Raw genomic sequence first — 24042 nt, 5'->3', positions numbered from 1 at the left:
GTGCAGGTTAAGTAAGGTGACGCATGTCAAGTGCTCAGCACGGCAGCCAGCATGCGGCACATGCTCCGTGATCAGCCAGGAATGGTAATGGGAATAGCGCTATCAAATGTCTCCTTCCAACGAAGTTAGAGGCTCTATATATGTTTATTTTCATTTACTAAACACATTCTCTCCAACCTAAGGATTACTTCACAGTGGGAAATTCATTACATCTAGTTACTCATTTAACAAAACCTGCTTCAGTATCTCAGAACACCAATGGTTTTCTGCTCTGAAGAGCACTACACAAACCTACGGGTACTGATGTCTCTGAAGAGCTTAAAATCTGACTCAGCCACAGTAGCAGGAAGAGGTAAGTCTCATGCCTGTGATAACAAACTACCCTTTGCTGCTCAGGATGTAGTAAGCACTGTAGCAGGCACTCAACGTATCTCATCTCACATAACCCTTCCCTGCCGTCACAGACGGTCAGCCAGGAAGGATATGCAGCTACAGATGAACCAGGGAAACTCTTGGAAATTCCAACCTTCCAAATCATATAAAGAACAACCTTCGCTGCCAATGAAGGCGAACATAATAGGGAAAAGGCGAGGCCAGAACAGACCACACAGCTTCTGATCTGCACCCACCCTTTCCCGTCCTTCCTCACTGCCTCTCTGTGGCCATGTCCCTTCTTATCTCCCTGTCACCACAAGAGAGAAAATAAACAGAAAGTAAAACCAAATGTTACTACTCATAAACTGCAATAGCCATCTAGAACAAGCAGTCTCAACAGACAATCTGAGTCGGAGTCACTGGTTAGTCTTATCCTTAAGGAGGGGTCTTGCAAGTTCTCTAGCCAATCCCTCTTAGCCAGGAACCATCAGTGGGGTTTCAAACTGGATGTGGTGAAGCAGGAAAAAAAATGCCCAGAAAAAAAGCTGGAAAATCAATTACTATGAAGGGCCGCATATATGGCTTGTGAAAGAACAGCAGTGATGCAGAACTGTCCAGTGCTGCGCTGGAGAGAATGACTGGGACAGGCATCGAGGAGGTATTTAACTTCAGACGCCTGCATGTAAATGGGCCAAGGGCAATGAAATGAAAATTGAGATTATGGTAGTGAGTGGTGGACACAGTATCTGAGGAACCAGCTGTAAGACTGCAGCTGGTAGGTTGGGAAGTCAAGAACGGCTGGTGCTCGCTCGCTTGTTTATTCATTTACATTTCCAACAGGTTTCTTATGAGGAGAGGCAGAGTAGCACTACTGACCAAGAAACAAACACCCATGTGGGAACTCATGAGCTTGGGGTAAAAACATGCTAAGAGCTTGTGAGTGAAGGAAAAAGAAGAGAGCAATAGAAGTGCTGATGGCTGGAGAGCACAGAACGGACGGCTCAGCTCGATGGAAGAGAGATGATGCACCCTTGTCACAACACAATACACGAACAGAAGCAAGAGAATGTGGTGATGGGGGCGCCGACCACCAGGCATCCGCCCGAAGTCTCACTTGGTGAGGAGCAGGGCACCGGACGGGCTCTTGACTTACTTTGGTAACAATTTTATCTCCCAGATGGTAGAGGAAGCAATTAGGGGAACTTCAACTCTGGACCTAATTCTGACCAAGAAGAAAAAAATAGTTGGTGAAATGAAATTGCTAGGAACATTCAGAGAGTCTCTATGTCATTTTGAAGTTTAAGGCGATCGAAGAGGGCGGTGGCCTCCAAGGTATTCAAAGAGAAGAGGTGTGTTCAGTGGCCCGGGGCGCGGAGGGAACGTGGGCAAGGGCACCGAGCAGCTTCCAAACGCCCAGCTGCAAGTGCAGTCGCCCACGGGCCTCCTGGGAGGGGTGGAGGGGCCGCTCACTGGTCAGGTTTTCAGGGGGCATGTGAGAAAAGACGGAAAGAGTGAACGCTACGAAAGAATGTAAGACAGTGTAATGAATTTATAAGAATGAATATGAGCACAGCTAAAATGCAGAATTACCTGAGACTTGGAAAGAAAAAAGATTTCCCCCCAAATAGACCCACTAAAGGCGACTAGTCCATGCTTATAAGTTCTTTTTAAGGCCTTACACACTCTCATTTCTCCAAAACAACCAAAAACACAAGCAAAAAAGGCAAACAACAAAACAAGGAAAGTGTATGGTTAATAGCAGCAGATAACAAAAAGAAAGGAAAGATCTCTCACTCTTATCTTGTTCCTGACCTCTTATCAAGGAGAATGATCATCAGACTGAAAAGGGGAGAGAAATCAACTCTGAAATGGGTAAAAAGATAATACAGTAAACAACCAAACCACTTTAAACGAATTACTGTGCTGGGATGGGAAAATCCCAGAAAGCCGAAAGGCCCCGCGGGCAGGCCATGGAATTGCTCTCTGTGGATAGCTGAACTGCAAAGAATGAAAAGGTTCTAGAAGATGAAAAGACAAATCTAGTATGCATTTTCAGAAAGGGGACGGAGGCTGACTTCTAAAACTATGGGACAGTGATTTAGATAGTGTAATTGATTAATAAAAAAGACGGTCTCCAAGCATGTTAAAAAGAGAAATAACCACTAGCAGTCTGGTTTGATTCACTAAAAATACAGAAGTCAAGTTGTGCTAGTTTCATTTTCTCTAGTAGATTTATTATAAATTAAAGATCCACAGCTACAACGTGCATCATTAAGATCAAAATGGAGAAATGCAGACCGAGCTACAGGGTAACCAGGTAGCTTAGGACTTGGGTGAATAACACCAAGGAACGGTGATCTACGGGGATGCGAATCTGCAGTACGGTTTCCATGTGTCACCCACAGGGCTCTGTTTATGGACCTGATTGCTCTCTGAGAAACACGATAACAAGACAGAAGGCGGGCGTATCAAATTTGCAGATGACAGGAGGATGCAAAGTAAATACTTCGCGTGACAAAATCAAACATCATATAGATCAACTCATTAAAATGGCAGGATTTCCAACTCGCAAGAGATTTTTTTTCTAAGATCTCTTGAGAAGATTCTGTAACTATCTGCAGAAAAATCATGAAATAGTTTAACAGTGACCACTTGGCAAGGGCTGTGTCGAGGTGATCCAAGCACCAGATGGGTGGCTGTGCGAAGTGACCTTTAAGGTCTCTGCCAATCCTGAGTTTTTATGACTCTCACTTTAGAAATCTTTCTCATTTTCTGAGATCTCCAGAAGAGATTTCCCAGTCTTCCTTGGTAACCCATAGAATGTTTAATAACACTAATGACAACATTTCCTCTTATCTTTGTCTTGATCTTAAAATATTTTTAAAATATTTTTTGCCTCGTGTCTTTGTTATGTTTCCCCACTAACAGAAGTTTTCTCTAGAAAATGTGACAGTGCACCTGATCTTTCTTTCGGGAAGAATTTCTCTGTCAAAATGTTTTAGATATATAAAGGATTGTATTTGTTTTATGTCCTCACAATATGCCAGAGACAGCCTTTAAAGGATTTCATTTAAGGTCACAGAAAAGCCACTGGATTGACTAAAACCACCATCATATGGTTGTCCATGAAACTTTGTAAGAAAATTTTATGAAATGTATCCCCTAAGTAATCCCCCAGTGCAAATGTATGCTTCAAAGTGTCCCATCAAGAGCAGCTGAATGTACTCAGCAAAAGATGAGATTTACTTTTTGACGGACTTGCCCCTCCTACACTTACTCATTTATCTCCAAGGCTTCGTGAGCTGCCGAAATCCTTGCCTGAGGGTTTCTCTCTCTCCAAGCTTTCTGCATTACTATTTCAGAAACACAGAAAAAAGCAAGTCAGTCAGTATATATGATTAGGAAGCACCAACAGATACATTAACAGGCTTTCAGCTTGAATTACAGGAAACGGTTTCATTACTAAGAGGGCCAGTACAAATCTCCAAACTCACTTTTCTTCAATTACTGATATCAAACCTTTTTTGCATACTTATAAGATTACAGGTACAAAAGAAAAGGCACTCTAGGAGAGATTTTATTTCTATTGCACATCAACATCATTTGGGATTACAGAACATGTGTTATTTTACAAAGTTTGAAATGATATTGCTAATTTCTTCATTTTACTTAGATACAACACAGTTCCTACAGATCATTTTCCCAGGTGCATACTTGCTATGGGGTCTGGACATTAGAATATTCTGAAATCATTTGAAGGACTATAAATTGTACCCGTGAAAGGTGCTTTAGGTTTTTGTTTTACATATATACATGTTTCTCAAATCCACCTGCAAATCAGAGCATTTTGTGAACATACTGAAAAAAGTCCCATAGTTGACAATATTTATTATACTATGATGTTCTGCTATCATAGAAAAAAAGTAATTTCCTTAATTTGCTTGAAGTATTTTACTATATTTTGTAAGAGCATATAGAAATTCCTTTTTTAAAAAGATTTTTTCACCTATTTACTTTGATTAAGTTTCATAATATAAAATATACCAGTAGAATTATTTGGAACTTAAGCAGTATGAAATGTATGCTAAACAAAATCTTCCTTACGATGGAAAATGCACATGGGCTCCAGCAGCCAAGGCTATGCTCCCACTTAATGCTAGTAAGCTTAAAAGCAGGCATGTAAGTCAGTAAAATACAGTGTAATCATTAATCACGGGTAGTCAGTGACTCCCACCTTCTAATTAGAAAATCATCAAGGAAATAAGACTCTTCATTTCACTTCAACTATGAATTTAATTAGCGTCACATCAGACTTACATGCCTTCAAAATACATCAATGCAACTTTGATACAGTTTAAAATCATGTTCTAAATTAAAATAAGCCCCATTTCTACACGGATACTTCACTATATATAATACCTTAAATACTTCACTTTTGAACTCTCAGAATTCTGGGTTCTACTAGTCAATCAGCAAATTAATATTGTGTTCAATGGGTTCAATAGGGCAGATAATCTACAAGCATAACCTTAATATTTAAGACAAGCTAAAAAACTAAAACAAAACAGAAAACCCTCCCACCCAGCAACTATGTGAAGGGTTCTCCATACTTGCATCTGCAGGACGCAGATGGTCTGAGTCACAAGTAAAGAACGTCTGGTGGTCCTGGGCAGAGAGATTCATGTCATAGTACGTCAGAGGCTCTCGTCCTGTCACCCACGTATACCTGTAAAGGAAAAGTAGGATGGTTAGACCGTTCTGAGAGAGTAAAGTAAGACAGACTAGATGATAAAGTGCAGATGAATTGAAATATAAACCACTAATGACTAAGTTATGAATAAAAAAACTTTTAATCATCCTGTTCTTTAGGAATTACACAGCAGGAAAGAAGTAAACATTTTTCCCAGTGTTTTTGCCTTAAAATTGTACTAACCCCTGATGATGGAAAACTTTTTCTAATTAGAATTATGATTGACATTTTCCAAAAGCTATGAAAATCCCAATTTGGCTAGTTATTTCACTAAATTAAATTTTAAAATAACTTCTCTGGTAAATTTATAACCATGTTCCAGGTAAGCTTCAAAATGTTCATTGTATAATATATACTAAAAAGAATAATTATAACAGAAAAATTCTAAAAACTACACACTTCTGTACATTATCCGAAGTCCAATGCTATACCACTCATAAAACAGAAAAATCAAAATATTTGAGGACAGTATTCAAAAAACAAAAGCACTAGTACTGCTAGTACCCTGAATGAACCAGCAAAAGTACTTGCTGCCATCCTTGTGTTCTGAACCAGACCCCTTTGCTTCCCAAGCTGTTCATGTGCTCACCGGTTATACTCAGCGCCCCTAAATAAATTCAGGGGGTTTCGCCACACTTTGCATTCTGCAACGAGAGAAACATGGAAATGTTACACATATGTCCAGTGACATTACAAGATAATTAACTCAGCAAAGCACTCTTCCTGGGCATTTGATAAGACAGTTCTATTCGCTATTCTTAACATAGGAAATAACACAGAAAAACCTACTGGTTAATCAGAAAATGTGGCTCATGCACCAGGACTTTGGAAAGTTTTGCCTATTCTCTTCTGGCCCTAGTTTTCTCATTACTAGATCAAAGTACATGCCCAAATCAGCTTCTTCATAATGTCCGTAGTTATTTCTGATCTAAATAGATTCTATGAATTTACTTGTAAAGTTATAGGTAAAAGATACAAGTAGAAGTAAAACTTTTTTGTTATTCTAAAATATATCTTACAATCACATCATACCTGACAAAATCAACTTAAATGCTACAATATAATACACAGAGCTGTAGACTTTTAATTAAGGACTATACTATTTCTCATTTTGCGGTAATTCATTAGATTATTTTGGGATTCCTAAAAAGAAGCAATAAGTAATGAAATTATCACTATTGTAAGCTGAAGTGCCATGAAGATTCAATTATTTGAAAGCATTTTAACATCATCTCCTTCATGTCAGATATTAGTCGATTGTGCTTCTTTGCTGCACAAGGACCACAGAAACTTGGAGCCACAGAGTTGTCTAACTTAGAGAAGCAGGCAGTAGTACTGAGGTTGTTACTGCAAGTGCGTGACTAATAGGCCAAAATTCTTTTACAACACCCTGTGATTAAGACTTTCTACTGATTCACAATACTAGATTTCCTTGGATGAATACAGTTTTATTAGAAAATAAAATCAGCTAACCATAGTCAAAACATCTATGTGTGTATATATCACCAGCCAAAAAACACACCCAACCACACACAGGCATATAGTTATTGCAAAATTCTAGGGCACTAAAGGCCATGTGATGATTCACCAGGGCTTTACCCTGTCCCGTATATCTAACATCCACCCTTCCACCCACGCATCTACCCAGTCACCCATCCATCCACCCAATGAGCATCAATTTGAGCATCCAGTGGGAGAAACAAGTAAGCCATCAGTTACAATAATGTGATAACAGAGCACAACGCAATATGAGAATACTGTGTACAATCTCAGTAAATACTTGTCCAAACACTGAATGAATGGTATACACATAACAGGAATACATGTTTCCACTTAAAGAAGATGCAAATGAGGGAATCTTGCAATCAGGGCAGAACCTTGCTTTAAGTTACTCCATGTTTGTAACATAATGGGCCTAAATTTTCTTGTCACTTAGCTTAACCTGTCATTTAGGAGATGACCTTCGCTCACTTAGTGCAGCACCTCCGAATTCACTCTTAAGACCCTGAGACTCAAGGGCTGTCACTTCATCTGGCGCTGATTAGAAAACTATGTTTCCCTGGAGTATTTGCTTTTTTGGCAAACACAGAGCCCTTCGAAAGGGTCAGAAACACCCCGACTCCAGGTCACGGCTTGAGGCACACTGACGAGCCAAACAAGCACCATCGCCGCCTTCCCGGCTTTTAGGACTCTTGAGACCTCACCAGCGCCAACGCGCCCCAGAAAAACGTTCAAGATTTAAAGTGCTCTTCTGGAAGCCTCACGAGTGCTGCCAGGCTGTAGGTAGCACGAACTGTGTACACAGATTTATGTCCAAGGACGCTCACCGTATAACTATTCCGGTCAAGCAGAGACACTTGGGGGAAATGCTTCTCCCTCTACTGAATTTAACATGAAATCTTAGTAAAAAGATTACGGCAAATATTTTGTCTCCAACAAACGCATTATTATACTGCCTGGAACGACAACCTTTGTTCACACAAGAATTGAAAAAAGTTGTCCTCAATTAAAATGTAACTTTATTATATATGAAATGAAATTAAAGTATTTCTAAACAAAAATAACTCCGAAAGAGAAGTCCTGTGTATAGCCATCCACTCACTGACTAGCGCCTATGAAAGGACGAATCTTCACTTATGAAGTACCACAATACAGCCAGCAGGGGGTGCAGCAAATATTATGGAATCATGTTTGTACGACTTCTACCAAGAGAACTGAACTCAAAAAAAAAATCCTTACCAACAATGGTGTCAGATATATATTCTGTACTCATTTTTCAACTATCCCTGAAACTTAGAAATGGAAATCTAAGTAACAGCAACAGATGTAAACTAATCTAAGTAAGAAAACTGTGATAAAGAGGTACAGAAGAAATATGTTAATAAATTATATCCTTTAAGTTGATGATGCAGGGCAGGTTATTTTCCTTTTAGAAATAAGCAGTCTAGAGACCGTACATAAACACACATCAAAGTTTTGCCTTAAATTAGGTCGCAGCTACGTTAACGTGCACTTTGCTGTTTGCTCCATGGTCTTGTGTTTACTACAGAAACCCTCGTTCCCCAGAACCACTCTAGGAAACACACCCCACAGATGTCAGGCTGCCCGGCACGGCTCAGTGATATGGACAAAGAGCGTAAATGCAAAAAAACAGAGTATGAAAATTGAAGAGGAAATTAAACTCAGGTCTCTCAAGAGTTTCTCCTTCTGAGGTCCCATTTCGTATGTGTACTTTTGGGGAATAAATTTCTTACTTCAAATCAGATTTAAAATTTGACCTCCAAAAGGAATTTTCATTCTTTATTAACGGCAGTTTTAGCGCCTCTGGGAAGTACTGAGGGTTGACTGGACACTGCCAAGAGCCTGCTGATACCGACAGTCTAGCAATAAAGAAGGCCGCAGAGGACAGACATCCTCTCTCCGGCTCCGTTCACAGCAGCAGAGGTAGTCTCTCCCCACAACTGCAGCACAGAGGGTCTGACCTCAGCACGCACACAAAAATACAATTCAAGAGAAAGGGAAGCGGCCGACACTGAAACAGCACTGGGTTAGCTCCCAGCCTCTGCAGAGCAAACCCGCTCCTCTGTCACACTGCGATGCTTGCAAGTCTCTGGGTGGGAAGCAGCATAAAGACTAACGCTCACTGCCTGTAAGCACTTCTCAGAGTGACCCTCAGCTCCAATCCTTTCTGCACCCTTCCCCGCTACCAATCCCTACTGAAACCTTCCGCAGCAAGCAGGCTTGTTTCTTGTAACGTGTTGCCCTATCCTGCTATTCCTCAAAAATGCTCACTCTATCACTCCTACGAGTGTGTGGTTCACAGACATATTAATTGGTTTTTATGAATTAATCCTTGCCCTGGGCTCTGGTTTACAGAATCAGATAGAGCTTGTCACTCTGAGGCAGGTATAGCCTTCCTCGAAGATGACAAGGCGGGGGCTGACAATTTAGCTCAGCAGCAAAGCGCCTGCCTGGCAAGCACAAGGTTGTGAGTTCGATTCCCGGTACCAGAAGAAAAACAAAACAAAACAAAAAAAAGAAAATGAAAAGGGGAATGAGACGCTCTGCAGCACTCACCTAAGACCTGGGCAGAAGGCAGCAGGCGTTCTGAGGGAACCACAGATACCTCCCTCTGCCACAGCACTCACAGAAAACCAGAACTCAACTTTCAGAAAAGCCAAAGGGCTCTAATGTCACACAGAAACAAATATTATTCTACATCTAGCTTACTGAAGTCTGAAATATTTTCTTTCTGAAATTAAAAAAAGATAATCCCCATTCCTGGGCACTCCAAAATATATAAATTACTTATATAAATTGGGAAATTTGTATACTGGAAAGTTACTACCTTTTCCTAAAACCCTAAACCTGAAAGCAACATTATCAACAACAGGAGAAGCAACTTTTGTCATAGTTGTAAGCTTTTCATTGATCCTTTCTACAAAAGCACTTGAAGTTCAAGTGACCTATATCCCTCTCATAAATTAGAAAAATGTACATGTTACACACTTTTCATAGAAATAAACAGTAAAGTACAGGAAGAAAGATCATTCCCCACAGTCTGCAGTAAGAAAGATGAAGGTTTGTCGTCCAGACATCCTCTTAACTATATATACAACAAATCTGTTAACCTGTAACATCGCACTTGAAGATCCTGTGACATCAATTAAAATTTTTAATAGAGGAACAGTTCTAAAAACTCCTCTGGGAAATTTAAAGCACTTTTAAATACTTTAGTTCTAAAGCATGATAGCAAAGGGCCCTAACTAAAGTTTCAATGGATATATTACTATAATCAGATTGACTCCAAGAAAATCAATTTCTCACATATGATCTATCTGTATTTATTAGCTTTGATAGCTGAGAACTAAACACTGTACTCAATCCTCTATATCATACAGATTAACTTTAAACTATTAAAAGTATCAGCTGGGTGTGGTGGTGTACCCCTATAATCCCAGCTACGTGGGAGACTGAGGCAGGAGGCCCAGCAGTGCCAGGCCAGTGCAGAGAACTTAGCAAGATCCTGTCTCAAAATAAAAAGTAAAAGGGCTGAGATATAGCTCAGTGCATCAGAGCACTTACCTAGCTTGAGTCCCTGGCTTTAATCCTCATACTGAGAGAGGGAGACAGACAGACAGACAGACAGACAGGGACAGAGACAGAGAAAGACAGACACACAGAGGAGGCAAAGGGACAGATAAAGACAGAGACAAGGAGAGCTGGAGAGGACGAGGGAGAGGGACAGAAGAGGGGAGAAGAAGACAAGGTGGGGAGGAAGAGAGAAGGCAGCTTTAACTGTTTCACAGCTCTCTGAAATATTGGGGAAATGATCAGAGTAAAGGTACAAAGTAATGATTGCTTTCATTTCAATACAAGTACGTTACTACTTCAAATTCTTCCATGAAATAAGCAAAGAAGTAAGTATGAGTTTTAAGACCATTTTTATTGATCTGAGGGTTGACTGGACACTGCCAAGAGCCTGCTGATACCGACAGTCTAGCAATAAAGAAGGCCGCAGAGGACAGACATCCTCTCTCCAGCTCCGTTCACAGCAGCAGAGGTAGTCTCTCCCCACAACTGCAGCACAGAGGGTCTGACCTCAGCACGCACGCAAAAATACAATTCAAGAGAAAGGGAAGCGGCCGACACTGAAACAGCACTGGGTTAGCTCCCAGCTAACCAATCTGTCCAGTCAACACTAGACAGCACAGTATTGTCTTCCAGAATACTACCAAGATATTTGTCTTTAACTGCATTTGTCCTGTATTTCTCACTGGTCATTTGACTTTAGTCAATCAACTCTAGCAAATAATGTAGAAATCATAAAATAAGTTTATTAAATAAATGCTCACGAGAATCCAAAACTATTTGGGGCCTTTTCCCCATTTTATTGTGACCTAATCTGGCTTTAGAGGCCTTGCAGAAGGTCTGCAGAGGGTCTCAAATTGAGAATGTGACTGGGCTCTGAGCAGTCCCTTCCCTGAGAAAGGGAGAAGTTGGCCACATTCTAACACCCTCTGCATCGTTAGTTCACAAGCTGCACTGAATTAAAAAATGGCAATGAGAAACGCGGTGAAGCGATGAAACACACCAGCAAAGTTGATCAGAAACTGTGTATTAGGAAGGAAAGATCAGTTTAGCTCACAAATGAAAAAATACAAGTGTAAGGTTCACAAGTGTTAATTTTCATCAGGGCAGAAGCATGGCTAGAGTGAGCAGTTGTGTAACTAACCACTGGCCCACAGTGTCTTCCTACCCTGTCATCCCAAGTCATTCTTATGTAGGCCTGGTCTTTCAGGTTTTAGCCAAAACCAATGATTCTTTAAGGAAAGAGCTACAGTGAGTTTTCAGAGAGATAAATGTTTATCACTGATAGTTTCAATTTAATTTTAACTTTTAAAATGATCTTTTAAATCAGCAACATTATGAAACTACCTTTGCTAATGCCCATGGAAGTTTTTCAGCCATATTATAGTTCATGTACGGTTCAGCAAAGATGTACCTTGTGCTACTCCAAGAAAATCTGGCTCCCACTTGTTATTCATGTGATGGGCATTTTTTATTATGAAGGTGTTATGGTTTGTATCTCCGAGCTTTATGTGCTCAGAGGTGGGGCTTTTGGAGGTGGCTGGATTAAGGCTGTGACTGACTGGTTTAGCACAGTCTGGGTGTGGCTGAACGGATTTACTGCAAATAGAAGCCTCACCCTGGGTGTGGGTCTTTCCAGCGCAAATTCTTGAAACAGGCTTGCAGGGGACACTGTCATGGGCTCTAGGTCTTCAGCTGGACTCATGCCGGACATTGCCATGAGATCCAGGCCTTCAGCCAGATTCTTTGGGTCTTTAGTGTGTGGACAGATTTCCTGCACTCTTTTGTACTAAACTTTTTGGGTAACTATTATAAAACAATCCTATAAATTATGTCTTGTATTAAATTGTTTTCCTTATAAACCCCAAAGTACAACAGTATCCATTCACTGAAATCTGAGAAACTACCAATAACAAGGTTGGTCTCAGGTTGGGAACACTGATCTAAATGATTATGAGCTACAATAAGTGGGAGAAAAAGTAAAATTAACAATGTAAATATTTCCTTTCCCTAAGATGCTTACACCCTATTTCTCTGATATATATTTGTCTAATCATTCAGAGGCTTACCAACTTTCTTACCTTTTACATTCATAATTTTATAAGAAACTTTGCATACCTGAGACACTTTGCCTGTTGGAATCTGAGTCCCCATTACTGGAGTTAGAATTATTGGAGGAGTTGTTGTCAACCCCTCCCAGTAGGGGGCGCAAGTGGCTTACTGAGACTTGTTCAATGAAGGATGTTCCGTATTTGCGAAAATACCACCATTCAAATATCTGGAATAGAAAAACAGTAAATGTGTTTATATTTCTGTCATCATTTATGATTTCTTTATAAACTATGTTATGTTTACTAATTCTGTCTTTTCAAAAATAATTTCTCCTAACAATAACATAAGTTCTTAAAGTAGTTTTCTCTGCTAAAGACTGATTTTCAAAAAGAATCTGCAACTACAATCCATGGATAAAAGAATATTATCAAAATCTGTTCCCTATTATGGTCCTCCAAATTAACATAATATTCAAATACCAAAATCACCTTCGCTAAAGGGCAGCTCCAGAAATGCATGTCAATAGGCCATTTTTCAAAGTGCACGCCTGGTAATCCCAGCACTTGGGAGGTGGAGCTAGAAGGATCTAGTGTGAGTTCTACGCCAGCTTGGGCTACATAATGAGTTCAAGACCAGCCTGAATTACATAGTAAGACCCTGTCTAAAAACAAAAACAAAAACAAAATGGAAGAATCACAAAGTATAGTTTATGAAATGTTCCAATTCTTGGCATTTTCTATTATTACATACAGTTTTTCAAAGAAAAATTCCCTTTAAGGAAAAAAAAAAGGTTAGGCCTATTAGAGAAACACTGGTTTTACAGAACAAAGACAACGGAGAAAACCAAGCACTGTGGTGTATGTCTGCAGTCCCAGCTCCTCAGGAGGCTGAAACAGGAAGATCACTCGAACCTGGGGTTCAAGGCCAGCCTGGGCAACATAGTGAGACTCCCGTTTCAGGAGAGACGGACAGAGACAGGGAGGAGAAAAGTCATTTATTGCACCTATTTGCTGACACTTAGCAATGTCTTCCTTGCTGGTATACCAAGCCTTTGGTATACCATTAATGTTTCTTGGTTCACAAGCTTACCAACTGCTATGCGCAGTGAACTCCAAAAGACCAAAAAATAGATTTTCATTAATAAAAGGCAAGAACACCGATGTTCATGTGCTCGGACTGCAGTCAGGACTTCCTGGGCAGTGGAAAGTAGCCTCCTGAAACCCTTCCTTCGCATTTGTGGTGCGGGGGGTTGAACCCAGGGCCCCGCGTGCATGAGGCGAAGGACCTACTGCTGAGCTATGCCAGGGCCCAAGCCCTGCCTGCCCACACCCCTCTGCCTCTACCCGAAACACCTCCCCACGCCTGCTCAGTTACTCTCGCCCACAACCCCTCATCTCCTTCTCTGACTGAGCACTGCTCCTTGAGCACTCATAGATAATTCCACAGAAGAAATTTAAAAATTAAAAACATCCCAGAGTCTTACAGGATGGCTATACTACATTTTTACAAAATATAGAATAGCAGAATTAATTTCCATTATCTGTACTTATTTCATAAAAGCAACACTTCATTACTCTTAAAAGGACTTTGAGTTGTAATATAAAAACTGCTATTTGTGTCTTTTATTCTACCACAACTTTCTAAAAAGACAGAAAGAATATCTATGAATACCAAAAAAAAGTATCAATCAAATCAAATGTTTCCAATCCTATGGTAGTACACTTTGACTTAATTCCAGAAAGTTACTCCTAGGACTACACAAATTTTCACATCGGAACGTTCACGTAATTTCTCTGGACAGCAGTGGTATGACAGTTATGAAGGGACAAGACTTCCGTAACATTTAGAATAAGAGTTTTTCTTTGAAGAGGAAGAAAGTTCACGAATGGTAAATTTATAAACCAGAGGTGCAGAACAGAGTCTCGCCAGGTGAGTTATTTGATCTATTTGGATACCAGTTCCTTTGACGGTAAAGTGGAAATCGTATTTATTATTTATCCTCAAGGCCCTCCGTTCTCACACCAACCCTAGGTAAAATGCTTTTTCCAGTGTGTGACACAGGTGGTTCTCAAAGTAACAGCAAAGCTTCTATTTATTATGTCAGTGACGTGCACGGCCCCAAGGGCAGCAGACGCCACGTACCGCGAGGCAGCCTCTCTGCTCCCCCACAGTCTATGTATATGTATGTATACATACATATACATACATATATACATACATACTGTATGTATGCGCCTTCTCTACTAGTGCGCTTTAGTGGAATCCACGTGAATCACTGCGACAAGGGATGCTCACGACTCCACAAAGCCCTCAGGAGCTCCGTGGGTTTGCCACTGTTGACAGAGGAGGACTCCAGAGAATCCAGATCACCAGCCACAGAACTGGCAGTGTCTCTCGGTCGCTGGTGGGAGAGAGTCCTCCTCACCCTCGTCTTTGTTCTGCTCTCGGTTGTGCTACTGGTTTTAGTTCATTCACTCTGCCAACAGAACGAAGGGTTCCTAACCGGTCATGGCTGTGTTCTAGGGTCACTAAACTCGGTCCCTGCCACTGAAGCCCACGCCGCACACCACAGGCTGCCCCTGCCGTGCCTGCGCCCACCACACAGAAACACCTTAAGATTCTTCAGATTTCTCAGCTCCTCTAGTGGAATCCAAGAATGTCAACGCGAAAAGGAACCTTACAAGACTATGCATAGAGTCCATTTACAGAGGAGAGCGAGACAGAGTGACCTGACCGAAGTCACGAAGCTAAGTAGCCACTCCCGGCTTGCTGCCATCACCTTGTCAGACCTCTCTTCACACCGCCTTGCTGCGTGTGAACAAACACAAACAGATGCAGCCTACCCTTTCCCTTCCGGTGTCCCCTGACAGCGTCCTCTGAGCTTTCTCAGCTGTAAGACCAGTCCAGAAGCAGTCTGGCAAACGGGCCCAGGCAATTCATCTGAAGGGGCAAATGACGCACATTAACGGAACCTTTGCACTTTAATAGAAGACAGGCCGTCTACCCAGTACTTCTGATACAGGAATGACAGACCTCCGCAGAGACTGAGCTCTCTGCGCCGCTGTTTGGGCGTGGGGTCTTCTCAGGTACTGTCGTACCCCATCAGTAGTGTGGCCCTGCTGTGCACAGCACTAGCACAAAACAGGACCGCCGTCCTGCTATGCGCTGCGTGAACAACTGCGAAGGAAGAAAGGAGAGACCCTGATTCCCGAAACTTCAGTACAACAATCCTCCTCTTATCCCCAGACAGGTCAGGTTTGGGGTAAGCATGTCGAGGTGTTTTTTTAAAAACTGCATAGATCCAAAAAGGCAGACGGTGCTATTTAAAGCACACATATTTGGTGTCACTTTGAATTCTTTCCCGGGTGTATACCTACAATATAAACAGGAAAGCTCTCACAAACAAATTCAGACTTATAGCTACCTCATGGACGTGCTAGTACTTCCATGAGTCTGACACAGCAGAACAAAACAGTTTCTGATCTGCCAGATGACCAAAGCCTTTAAATACAGGGTATAAATTAACAGGGTGGGATTTGGACCAGAGATAGAACATTTGCCTACCATGTGCAAGGTTCTGGGTTCATTCCCTAACTGAAAAAAATGTATAAATACACACACACAACACACACTTTTTTAGTTTTAAAACCTTAATCCCTCTAGTGCTTTTTCCCCCAGTTAGTCAAGATGCACTGTGAGAATTATACAGATCCAAGTAAGATGATACCTAAAAGGTATGGTTGGATTTTAACATTTAGTAAGTCAGCAGTGACCCTATCATCTAGTTTAAAAGCAAAACCCTTCAAACTAGAAAGCTGGGTTATGTGACCTTGGGTGGTTCTCTTACTTCCCCAGGGTTTGGTGTCCTCACAGACACAATAAAGCCAGCATAAGCGCTTCGTTACCATTGGATGGGGTGGGGGATGACTACACACTAGATGGGCACGCTGGAAGGCTGAACGAATGGATGGTAAGGTTGACCCAGTCGATATAATGGAATGTTGTCTAAATAAACAGCAGAAGCATAAACATTTTGTGTTTATTTTGCTTGTGATTAAAAAAATAGCTGGATATGGCAAACACCTCTAATCCCAGCTACTTGGAAGGCTGAGGCAGGAGGATTACAAGTTCAAGGTCAGACTGGGCAATTTAGCAAGACCTTACCTCAAAATTTTAAACAGCATTATAATGCAGATCAGTGGCAGAGAGCCCCTGAATTTGATGCCCAGTACCAAAGGGGAGCAGGGAAGGAAAGAGAAAGAATTCAGTGAAAAGAGAGAAACTGAAGAGGAAAAGGAACACAGGGGCTGGGGATTTAGCTCAGCGGCACAGCGCCTGCCTGGCAAGTGCAAGGTCGTGAGTTCGATTCCCGGTACAGGGGAAAAAAAACAAAAAAAAAAAAGACAAAAACAAAAATCAAACACAAGATGAAAAGGAACACAAAGGATCAGGGAGCACAATGCCCAGGGCCCAGGAAGCACACTCACCCTACATTATCCTACCTTGAAAGACAAACCATTTCTTGCTCTAAGACAGGAAGAAAGAAAAGGACAGAATAGAGGGAGACATTTTATTTTAGAAAATGGGGTGTGATTTGAGCTGTCTCAGGCAAGGCAGCAAACAAAGGGAAACACCTGGGTGACACTGATCTCTGAGGAGGTACAGGTAACGTTTATCTTCTGGGAAGGAGGGAAGTGCCAATGGAATCAAGGATAGCAAGGCTGAGGAATGGTTTGGATCCATATTTTGCACAGCGGAAAGGTCAGAAGCTGCCTTCAGGGCACAGATCATATTTAAAACTGAGCCATGCAGCAAGAGCCCGTTACCAACGCTCAGCGGCCACCCCCGATGCTACGCCCCAGAGCAAGGTGACCAAGAAGCACAGGAGGAGGCAGAGAGCCTGCGCTGCCGGCGGCTAAGGTGCAGATTTATCTTCACCCAGAGAAAGGGAACGCAAGTCTGGCAAAATGACACATCCAAAGCCCTTGAATCCACCTCTCAGACTGTAAAGTAGGACCTGCCTATCTGAGGAGCCTTCTTTTGACTTGTACGTTCTGTATATGAAACACTTCTCTTTGTGAGCGAGGGATTTCCCCACATTCTACACTGTACCCCAAAATATCTCAAAACTCCCATGCACAAAAATTAGTAATTCTACATCAATTCTGTTAAATCCATGGAAAATGCAAAGACGCCAAACCCTGAAATTAGCCAAGATGTGTAAGGACAGGATGATGTCACAAGGGGATGGGTACAGGACAGCAGAAATCGAAAAGGAAATACGGAACTTTCCAGCAGCCTGCTCCCAGATGAAAAGACCACAAAGCGACACCCGCTCCGAGTCTTCAAAAATACACCTGGAGGCAGTTTCCCCAGCAAAAGGTCATGTGAACTTATGAGAAAGAACAGGGCAACTGGAATGTGTTGTAGTAGTATCTGTAACCTTTTTTAGTTGCCTTTTGAATTCTTAAGCATTATATCCAGTATTTTCTTTCCTTTATGCCCACTGATCTTTTCAAAGTTGCTTTCAATTCCTCATAATAGACATAACTTAAAAAACATACACACACACACAAAAAAAACAACTCTCAGCTTCTTATGTTCTGTTTAGGAATACTTGACACCTACCACATGTCTCCTGCTCCCTGTGTGATAGTCAGCCCTCCTTAGCCCCGTTCCCCTAAATGTTTGTAGGGCCTATGTGAACAGCTGGTATTCGCGCTTCCCCCACCCAATGCTGGCCATGTGCTGCAAAGGTTTTGAGAAAAAAGACAGGAAGGTAAGGCGGTCTTCCAGGTCGAGAGCCAAGGATCAGCTGGTGGCAATATCTAGAATCCCAGCACTTTACAAGAAGGCAGGAGGATCTCCATGAGTTTGAGGCCAACCTGGGCTGCACAGTGAGTTTAAGGCCACCTGAATTACACAGCGAGACCTTGTTTCAAAACAACACAACAACAAACAAAAAGGAAGACAGAAAGGAAACAGCGAAGAAAAGAAGCCAATAACAGAACGCCAAGGATCCGCCCCCACCTCAGCGCCTGTTTGTTTACAGGATGGGATTTTCTACGGCAGCATTAATTACTGTTGCTCGGTGGCGAGGGTCACTCTCCTTGGGTGAAGTTACAGAAGCCCTAATAACTGGACGAAGCTGGCCAGAGCCATTGGTCCCAGCCCTGCCAACTCATGCCGGGACAGCACCTGTCACCTGGTTCCCTCTGTGAAGATCCTGACAGAGGTGGTGCTCAGAAAGCATCGTTTTAAACAAGCTCTCCAGATAATTCTGATGTCATTAATTTATTCACTCACTGGATCTTCTGTGCAGTCAACAAATATTCTTTAAGTATTTATCATCACATTAGAGGTGCGAGGCATATAAGCACAGAAAAACACAAGAATGATCACTGGACCTACGATGCTTCTATTCTAGAAAAGAAAAGAACAATAAATGATCGCACAAGTAAAATATAACTATAAACCGTGGCCAGTACTGGTCCACGTTCTAGACTGCCCCAACTGCCCAAACCAAGCCACGGGCAAATGGAGAGGAAAAAACAGCCTCTTCCTTGGAAGGCTGTTACCATCTTCATCTCTGCCTTTCGCTTTTCTCTTTTCTTCCTTTCCTTTTTCCTCTCTCTCCTTCAGCCCCTGCTACCTGGCCTGTGGCTCCCTTAAAGTGAAAACAGAACTGCTACAACTACCTGCCTTCCCAGGCAACACCTTTATGCAGAGAGAGACGTGGGGCAGAGCAGTGCAAGTTATCTTCCAGGCTTCGCTCCCTCTGCACCGGCAAGGAGACCCAAGCTAGCTGTTTCTGGACGCTCCATCCTTAGGTCTCTGCTGGTGAACTGGACGGTTTCTGATGTCCCACCCCAACTCCCACTACAATCGCATGACTTTCAACCCTATCAGTTTGTGTTTGAACGTAAATGAAAATGGCAAAAGGCAGTTTGGGGCCCTAACCCACCAGCAGCTTATTTATCTTCCTCATTTTGCCTGGGCTGCTCACTGATCCTTCCACCCGCACGTTCACGCTCACCCACGACACGCATCTGCCTCCTGTCTTCGCCTGGAACTTGGTCTTCTGATGAAGAGCATCACTTTTCATGGTGAACCTAAGAAGCTGTCATCTGCTAAGGCCGAATGAGCCTCCTCCGCTCCTTCTCATTGTCTGCAGGGTCCCCTGGCACGGGGCTCCCAGAGGCTCTCTCTCATTCTGGGTTCCAGGACAGACAGACCAGTTACATCTTAACTAACACAGCCTAGCACTTATGTGCCACTTCCCACACCCTAAAAGCCCTTCTAACCAAGTTTCCCCAACTGGGGGAAAAGGTAACTTTTCTTACCTTGACTCCCAGAATCACTGTTATTTGAATAATCCATATATACATGTATCAATTAAAATGCTCGGCACAAGTGCCTGCCTGGCAAGCGTGAAGTCGTGAGTTCAATTCCCGGTACCAAATAAATAAATAAATAAAACAAAATAAAATAAAATGCTACCTGAAAGCCAGGCTCAGTTCTTGATGTTGGATTGTAGTAGGATGAAAAAGCTTGTGCCAAGCAGGCAGAGGGACAGCAGCTTCAAGTTAAGCAAGAAGCTTATGAGAAAGCTCCTGGATGGACATGGTTACAGGAAGCAAAAAGGAAGAGTGAGAAAGGTGCTATGTAACAAGCTCACGGCTGGTGTCAGCTCCTGAGATCAGAATGACTGGTGACAGCTAACGAAATACACCCCTATTTATTTTTAAGCACATTTGTATACAAGAGAGCAGTATTTGCCACGTGGACTTCAATTTCTATGTAAGTTTCTTCAGTTGACTTTTTCTTCACAGAGAAAATGTAGATTTGTGTGTCGGGGGGTGTTTTTACCGCTCTTCTTCCACGGCAGCAAATGGCATAATTTCAGTCTGCCACACAGGAATCCTGAGGTCCCCAACCAATTTCTCCAGGGGCAGCCTTGTACTTTGGATGTTCATAACAGGCCATCAGAACATTGCTCAGGGGACAGCATTTAGGTAATTATCTCCTTGGTGCCAGGAAACAAAGCACTAAGCATTCTACACTCTCAGTTATTTTGCAGAACTCCTGGTCCCTTACCCAGTGCTGCCTCTCCCTGAAGTGGACCCACTAGACAATAGTGGCCACATAAAAACCTCACCCTGGGTTCAATTTAAGACCAGGCAAAGCAGTGTCAACAATCTCTAAAGCAGAAGCTTAAAGCTGTCAAAAGCTCTTTATTCACATTGTAGTTACTCTGCCTTTAGTATAGGCCACCATTTTTTTTTTTTCCAGTAATGAAGACTGAATGCAGGGACTGCACAATGAGCTACATCCCCCAGCCCTTTTTAAAAATTTTGATACAGTGATTCCCTAAGTCACTAAGTTTCCCAGGCTGGGCTTGAACTTATGATACCCCTGCCTCAGCCTCTCACAACCTTTCAAAATCTTCCTACATGGAAGATTTTTCTCTACTCCTTGAATTTCCCATCTGTCAGGAGTATTTCCTCTGCTTCTGGAGAATGCCGCAAGGCAAATGGACCACAAGGCAGCCTAGGAGTGCTCATCCAGTTTCAGCAGCTGCCTTACCAGCCCAGGTCTGCAAAGGCACCATGGTCTAGGGAAATCGCTTTATGCCAGGGGACTTCACCATTCTTGAGTTAGAAAGGAAAATGACCACCAGGCTGTCTTACCAGAGTGAAAGGAAATAATCTACACTGCCGTAATTACTTTATACTCTCTAAGTCCACACCACAGACAGCCAGGGTAAAATCCAAACCTGCCATTTGTTCAGCAGGCTGGAAAACCAGCTGAGAACTTAACCAGAAAGGCAGTGGAATAAATGATAAAGGTACAGGCTGCCTGTGTAACCTAGGGCAGCTCACTAACTTTCCCACTGCTAAAGTTCATGGCTGGACGAGCCGCCTAACGCTTCACGGACTCAAAAGCAGGGCTTCTGAAAGGTGACAGGATTACGGGGCATTACAGCTACATGTGACGTCAGGCCACGCGTCCTGGTCGGAAGAGGTGGACGAGAGCGGCCTGACACTGATGAGTCTCCTCCCGTCCAAGGTCCTCCATCCTCTCTGCTTCGGGAGGCCATAAGGCGAGCAGCTTGCCTTTGCCCAGGTCCTTCCACTCTGCCACTGTACCTCTGAGCTGATCAACTGGGGACTGGAACCTCTAGCCAAACACTAACAATCAGGCCTCTGCACTGGTACAAAAAGCGAATGAGTTCACATAAAAAGTGCTTTAGATCAGTGCCTGGCACACAGTAAACACCATCTAAGCGAGGTTCTTAAATAAATATAGGTTCTTAAATAAATATACTCTGAAAGGGAGAAAGCACGAACACCTGTCCTTCTGCATCAGAGTAGAAAGTTGTACACAAAAATTCACCTTCTTCTGTTTAATAAAAAAAATTTCCAAGATATTTTAGAAAGAAAATGCTAAAATATTATTTAAATATAAATTATAACCATTATTTGGAGGCTTATACTACATCTCCTCCACCCTGAAAATACAGAGGTGAAAATATCGCCTTGTTTTCAGAAGATACTTATGAAGAATTTACCAAGCGTGTGAAAGCATTTTCCAAGTTTGCTGTTTCCTCTGTTCATTTGGAATATTAAGGTAGGAACCTGAAAGTGCAGGTTCTAGGCTTCCCTTTCCCAAAACTAACCCCAAGAGTTTAGCCAGAACACTTTCTTTTCTTTCCTTTGGAAGTCTCAAATTCCCTACTGAAAAATAAAGGGTTTGGACTGAACGTAGGGTCCTAGAAAGTCAAACCACCCAGATTCCCCCCCAGGTATTCTCTTCTATCACCCATCTCATCAAAACTGACCTCTTTCTATTATTTTCTCTTTGCATTATCCGCCTACTCCTTGTCCTCCTCAGGATACGGTATAATTCTTGATTCATTAATACAGTTCTAAATAGGAAGTGTATGGCTTCTTAGTGAAAATCTGCTATTTAATGAGGAAAATTAGAAAACTTTGGAACAACTCATTCCCATACCATATTTATCCCAATTTTTTTCTGTGCTTTTCTTTTTTTTTTTTTTTTGGCTTTTCTCCGGTACCGGGAACCGAACTCACGACCTTGCGCTTGCCAGGCAGGCGCTTTTGCCACTGAGCTAAATCCCCAGCCCCTTTTCTGTGCTTTTCTGGCCAAGCAGTTTATGCCTCCTTCAGTCCACCAAACCCTCTCTCGGGTCATTGTCCTCTACCTTGGGTCCCCTACTTTGGAGAGTTTAAGAGATTATCTAAAGTTTCCCCTTTTTCATTCATTATTCTAGATCAAACTTCTCTGCTGGGCAGTTTTTTCCCTTCTGCACAGTGTATGTCATTCCCCAACCAGTTCAACAGAAGTAAATTGTTGGCGTTGTTTATTTCCTAAGCTAATAGTTCCCAAACTCTAGGATTTTACAGTCTATTGAAATCTTTTCAACTCCCTTCTTCCACTAACAAATCTGAAGACCAATCTGATGCTGCTAAAGCTTCTCTGCCTAGTAATTAAAGTAAAATAATACTACCATACACTGTCACCATCATTTCAGAAAAAGATGTGAATATTAAAGGGCAGGAGGAACATAATCTTAAAATAAAATATACTCCTTAAATATAATCAATTAAAATTAATTTTCTTGCTTTATAAACAACTCTATAATGTTATTTTTTTCTATGTCCCTACAAAACAGAGAGGACTTCAAAGACACACTATTGATGGGCAGTTTAGCGGCAACGTGGTACAAACTACCAAGACGTACCTTATCTGAACCCATTTTAATATAGTTCCCCTCGCCGAATTAAATTTTCTACTTGAATTTCTACTGATGTAACCCTCTTTTTGTGGCTTCTGCTGATACCTGTCGTATTTCTGGCTCAGTAACGTCAACTTTAAACATCTCACGCTTTGAGCTCAACAGCCCACGTGATACAACAGCCCAAGATGACCTGGACGTGCTCTCGGCACAGAAGGGTGCTCTCCACTCCGCCACCCCGCCCACCCGCAGGTTTCGGCCCTGCCCACACGCCTTTCCCCGCCTTTCCCACTCTGGCTCCGCACAAGCTTGCGCCTCTGAAACCCCCATTCGTCTGGGTCACTGATGCTCTGCACTCCACGTGCTGGTGACACTCTTCCTGAAACTTTTCCCTTCTGATCACCCATTTTCCTTAACGTCGACTCTGTAGTACCTTTCTTATGCCTGTTTTTTAAGGAGTAACTACAGGATTATACAGACAGGAAAAAATTCTTTTTAATCCTCTTTCTTGTAAGTCATTTAATTATGTTAGAGTGACCTCCTGAGTTTAAATGGTCCCATTTGAGGTTACTGAAATGAAGCACTTTAGATATGACTGTATACACCTTCAGCTATTACCGCATAAAGTAAAGGAGCCATGTGGATGCTAATCACATTACTTTCTACCTACTTGGAATTCTTTTAGGGAAACAAGAAGTAAATGTCAATTTTGAGAGAAAATAAAATGAAGGAGAAATCCTTAGATTTGCCACACTGAATTTCAATACACTGAAAAAACTGAGCTATATTTCTACTGATCTCGATTATGTCCAATAATCCATTTTGATGAGGGAGATGAAAAATATTTTTAGTTGAACAGAGTCACGTTTATTTTATAGTCTCTTAAACAGTAGAATTTGACATAGAACTGTGTCTTCCCTTGTTTTCTGTCTTACTTGTATCTGTCTTGCCCTGTCAGCAAAAGTCATATATGATTACATAAACATTCTTCTCCAAATCCCTTGCAGGTATCCAC

At 42.0% G+C, this 24042-nt stretch overlaps 1 protein-coding gene across 8 annotated transcripts in view; it reads right to left on the bottom strand.

The window, feature by feature from the left end:
• Nucleotides 1–24042, bottom strand: part of St7 (suppression of tumorigenicity 7) — a 271419-nt gene that overhangs the window by 98408 nt on the left and 148969 nt on the right. For 7 of the 8 annotated variants that reach the window (XM_013515988.1, XM_013515985.1, XM_005388126.2 and 4 more), the window contains exons 3-7: nt 12335–12494; nt 5715–5769; nt 4986–5101; nt 3653–3728; nt 1529–1597 (exon numbers count right to left, since the gene is read on the bottom strand). In XM_013515988.1, the coding sequence (XP_013371442.1) occupies nt 1529–1597; nt 3653–3728; nt 4986–5101; nt 5715–5769; nt 12335–12494 (476 nt within the window). The remainder of the gene's footprint in view (nt 1–1528; nt 1598–3652; nt 3729–4985; nt 5102–5714; nt 5770–12334; nt 12495–24042) is intronic. The other variant, XM_013515983.1, reaches the window with a different exon arrangement.

Source organism: Chinchilla lanigera, unplaced genomic scaffold, assembly GCF_000276665.1.
Source record: "Chinchilla lanigera isolate Chin_1 unplaced genomic scaffold, ChiLan1.0 scaffold00031, whole genome shotgun sequence".
NCBI classification, from domain to species: domain Eukaryota; kingdom Metazoa; phylum Chordata; class Mammalia; order Rodentia; family Chinchillidae; genus Chinchilla; species Chinchilla lanigera.
This window is presented reverse-complemented; position numbering and strand designations above follow the sequence as displayed.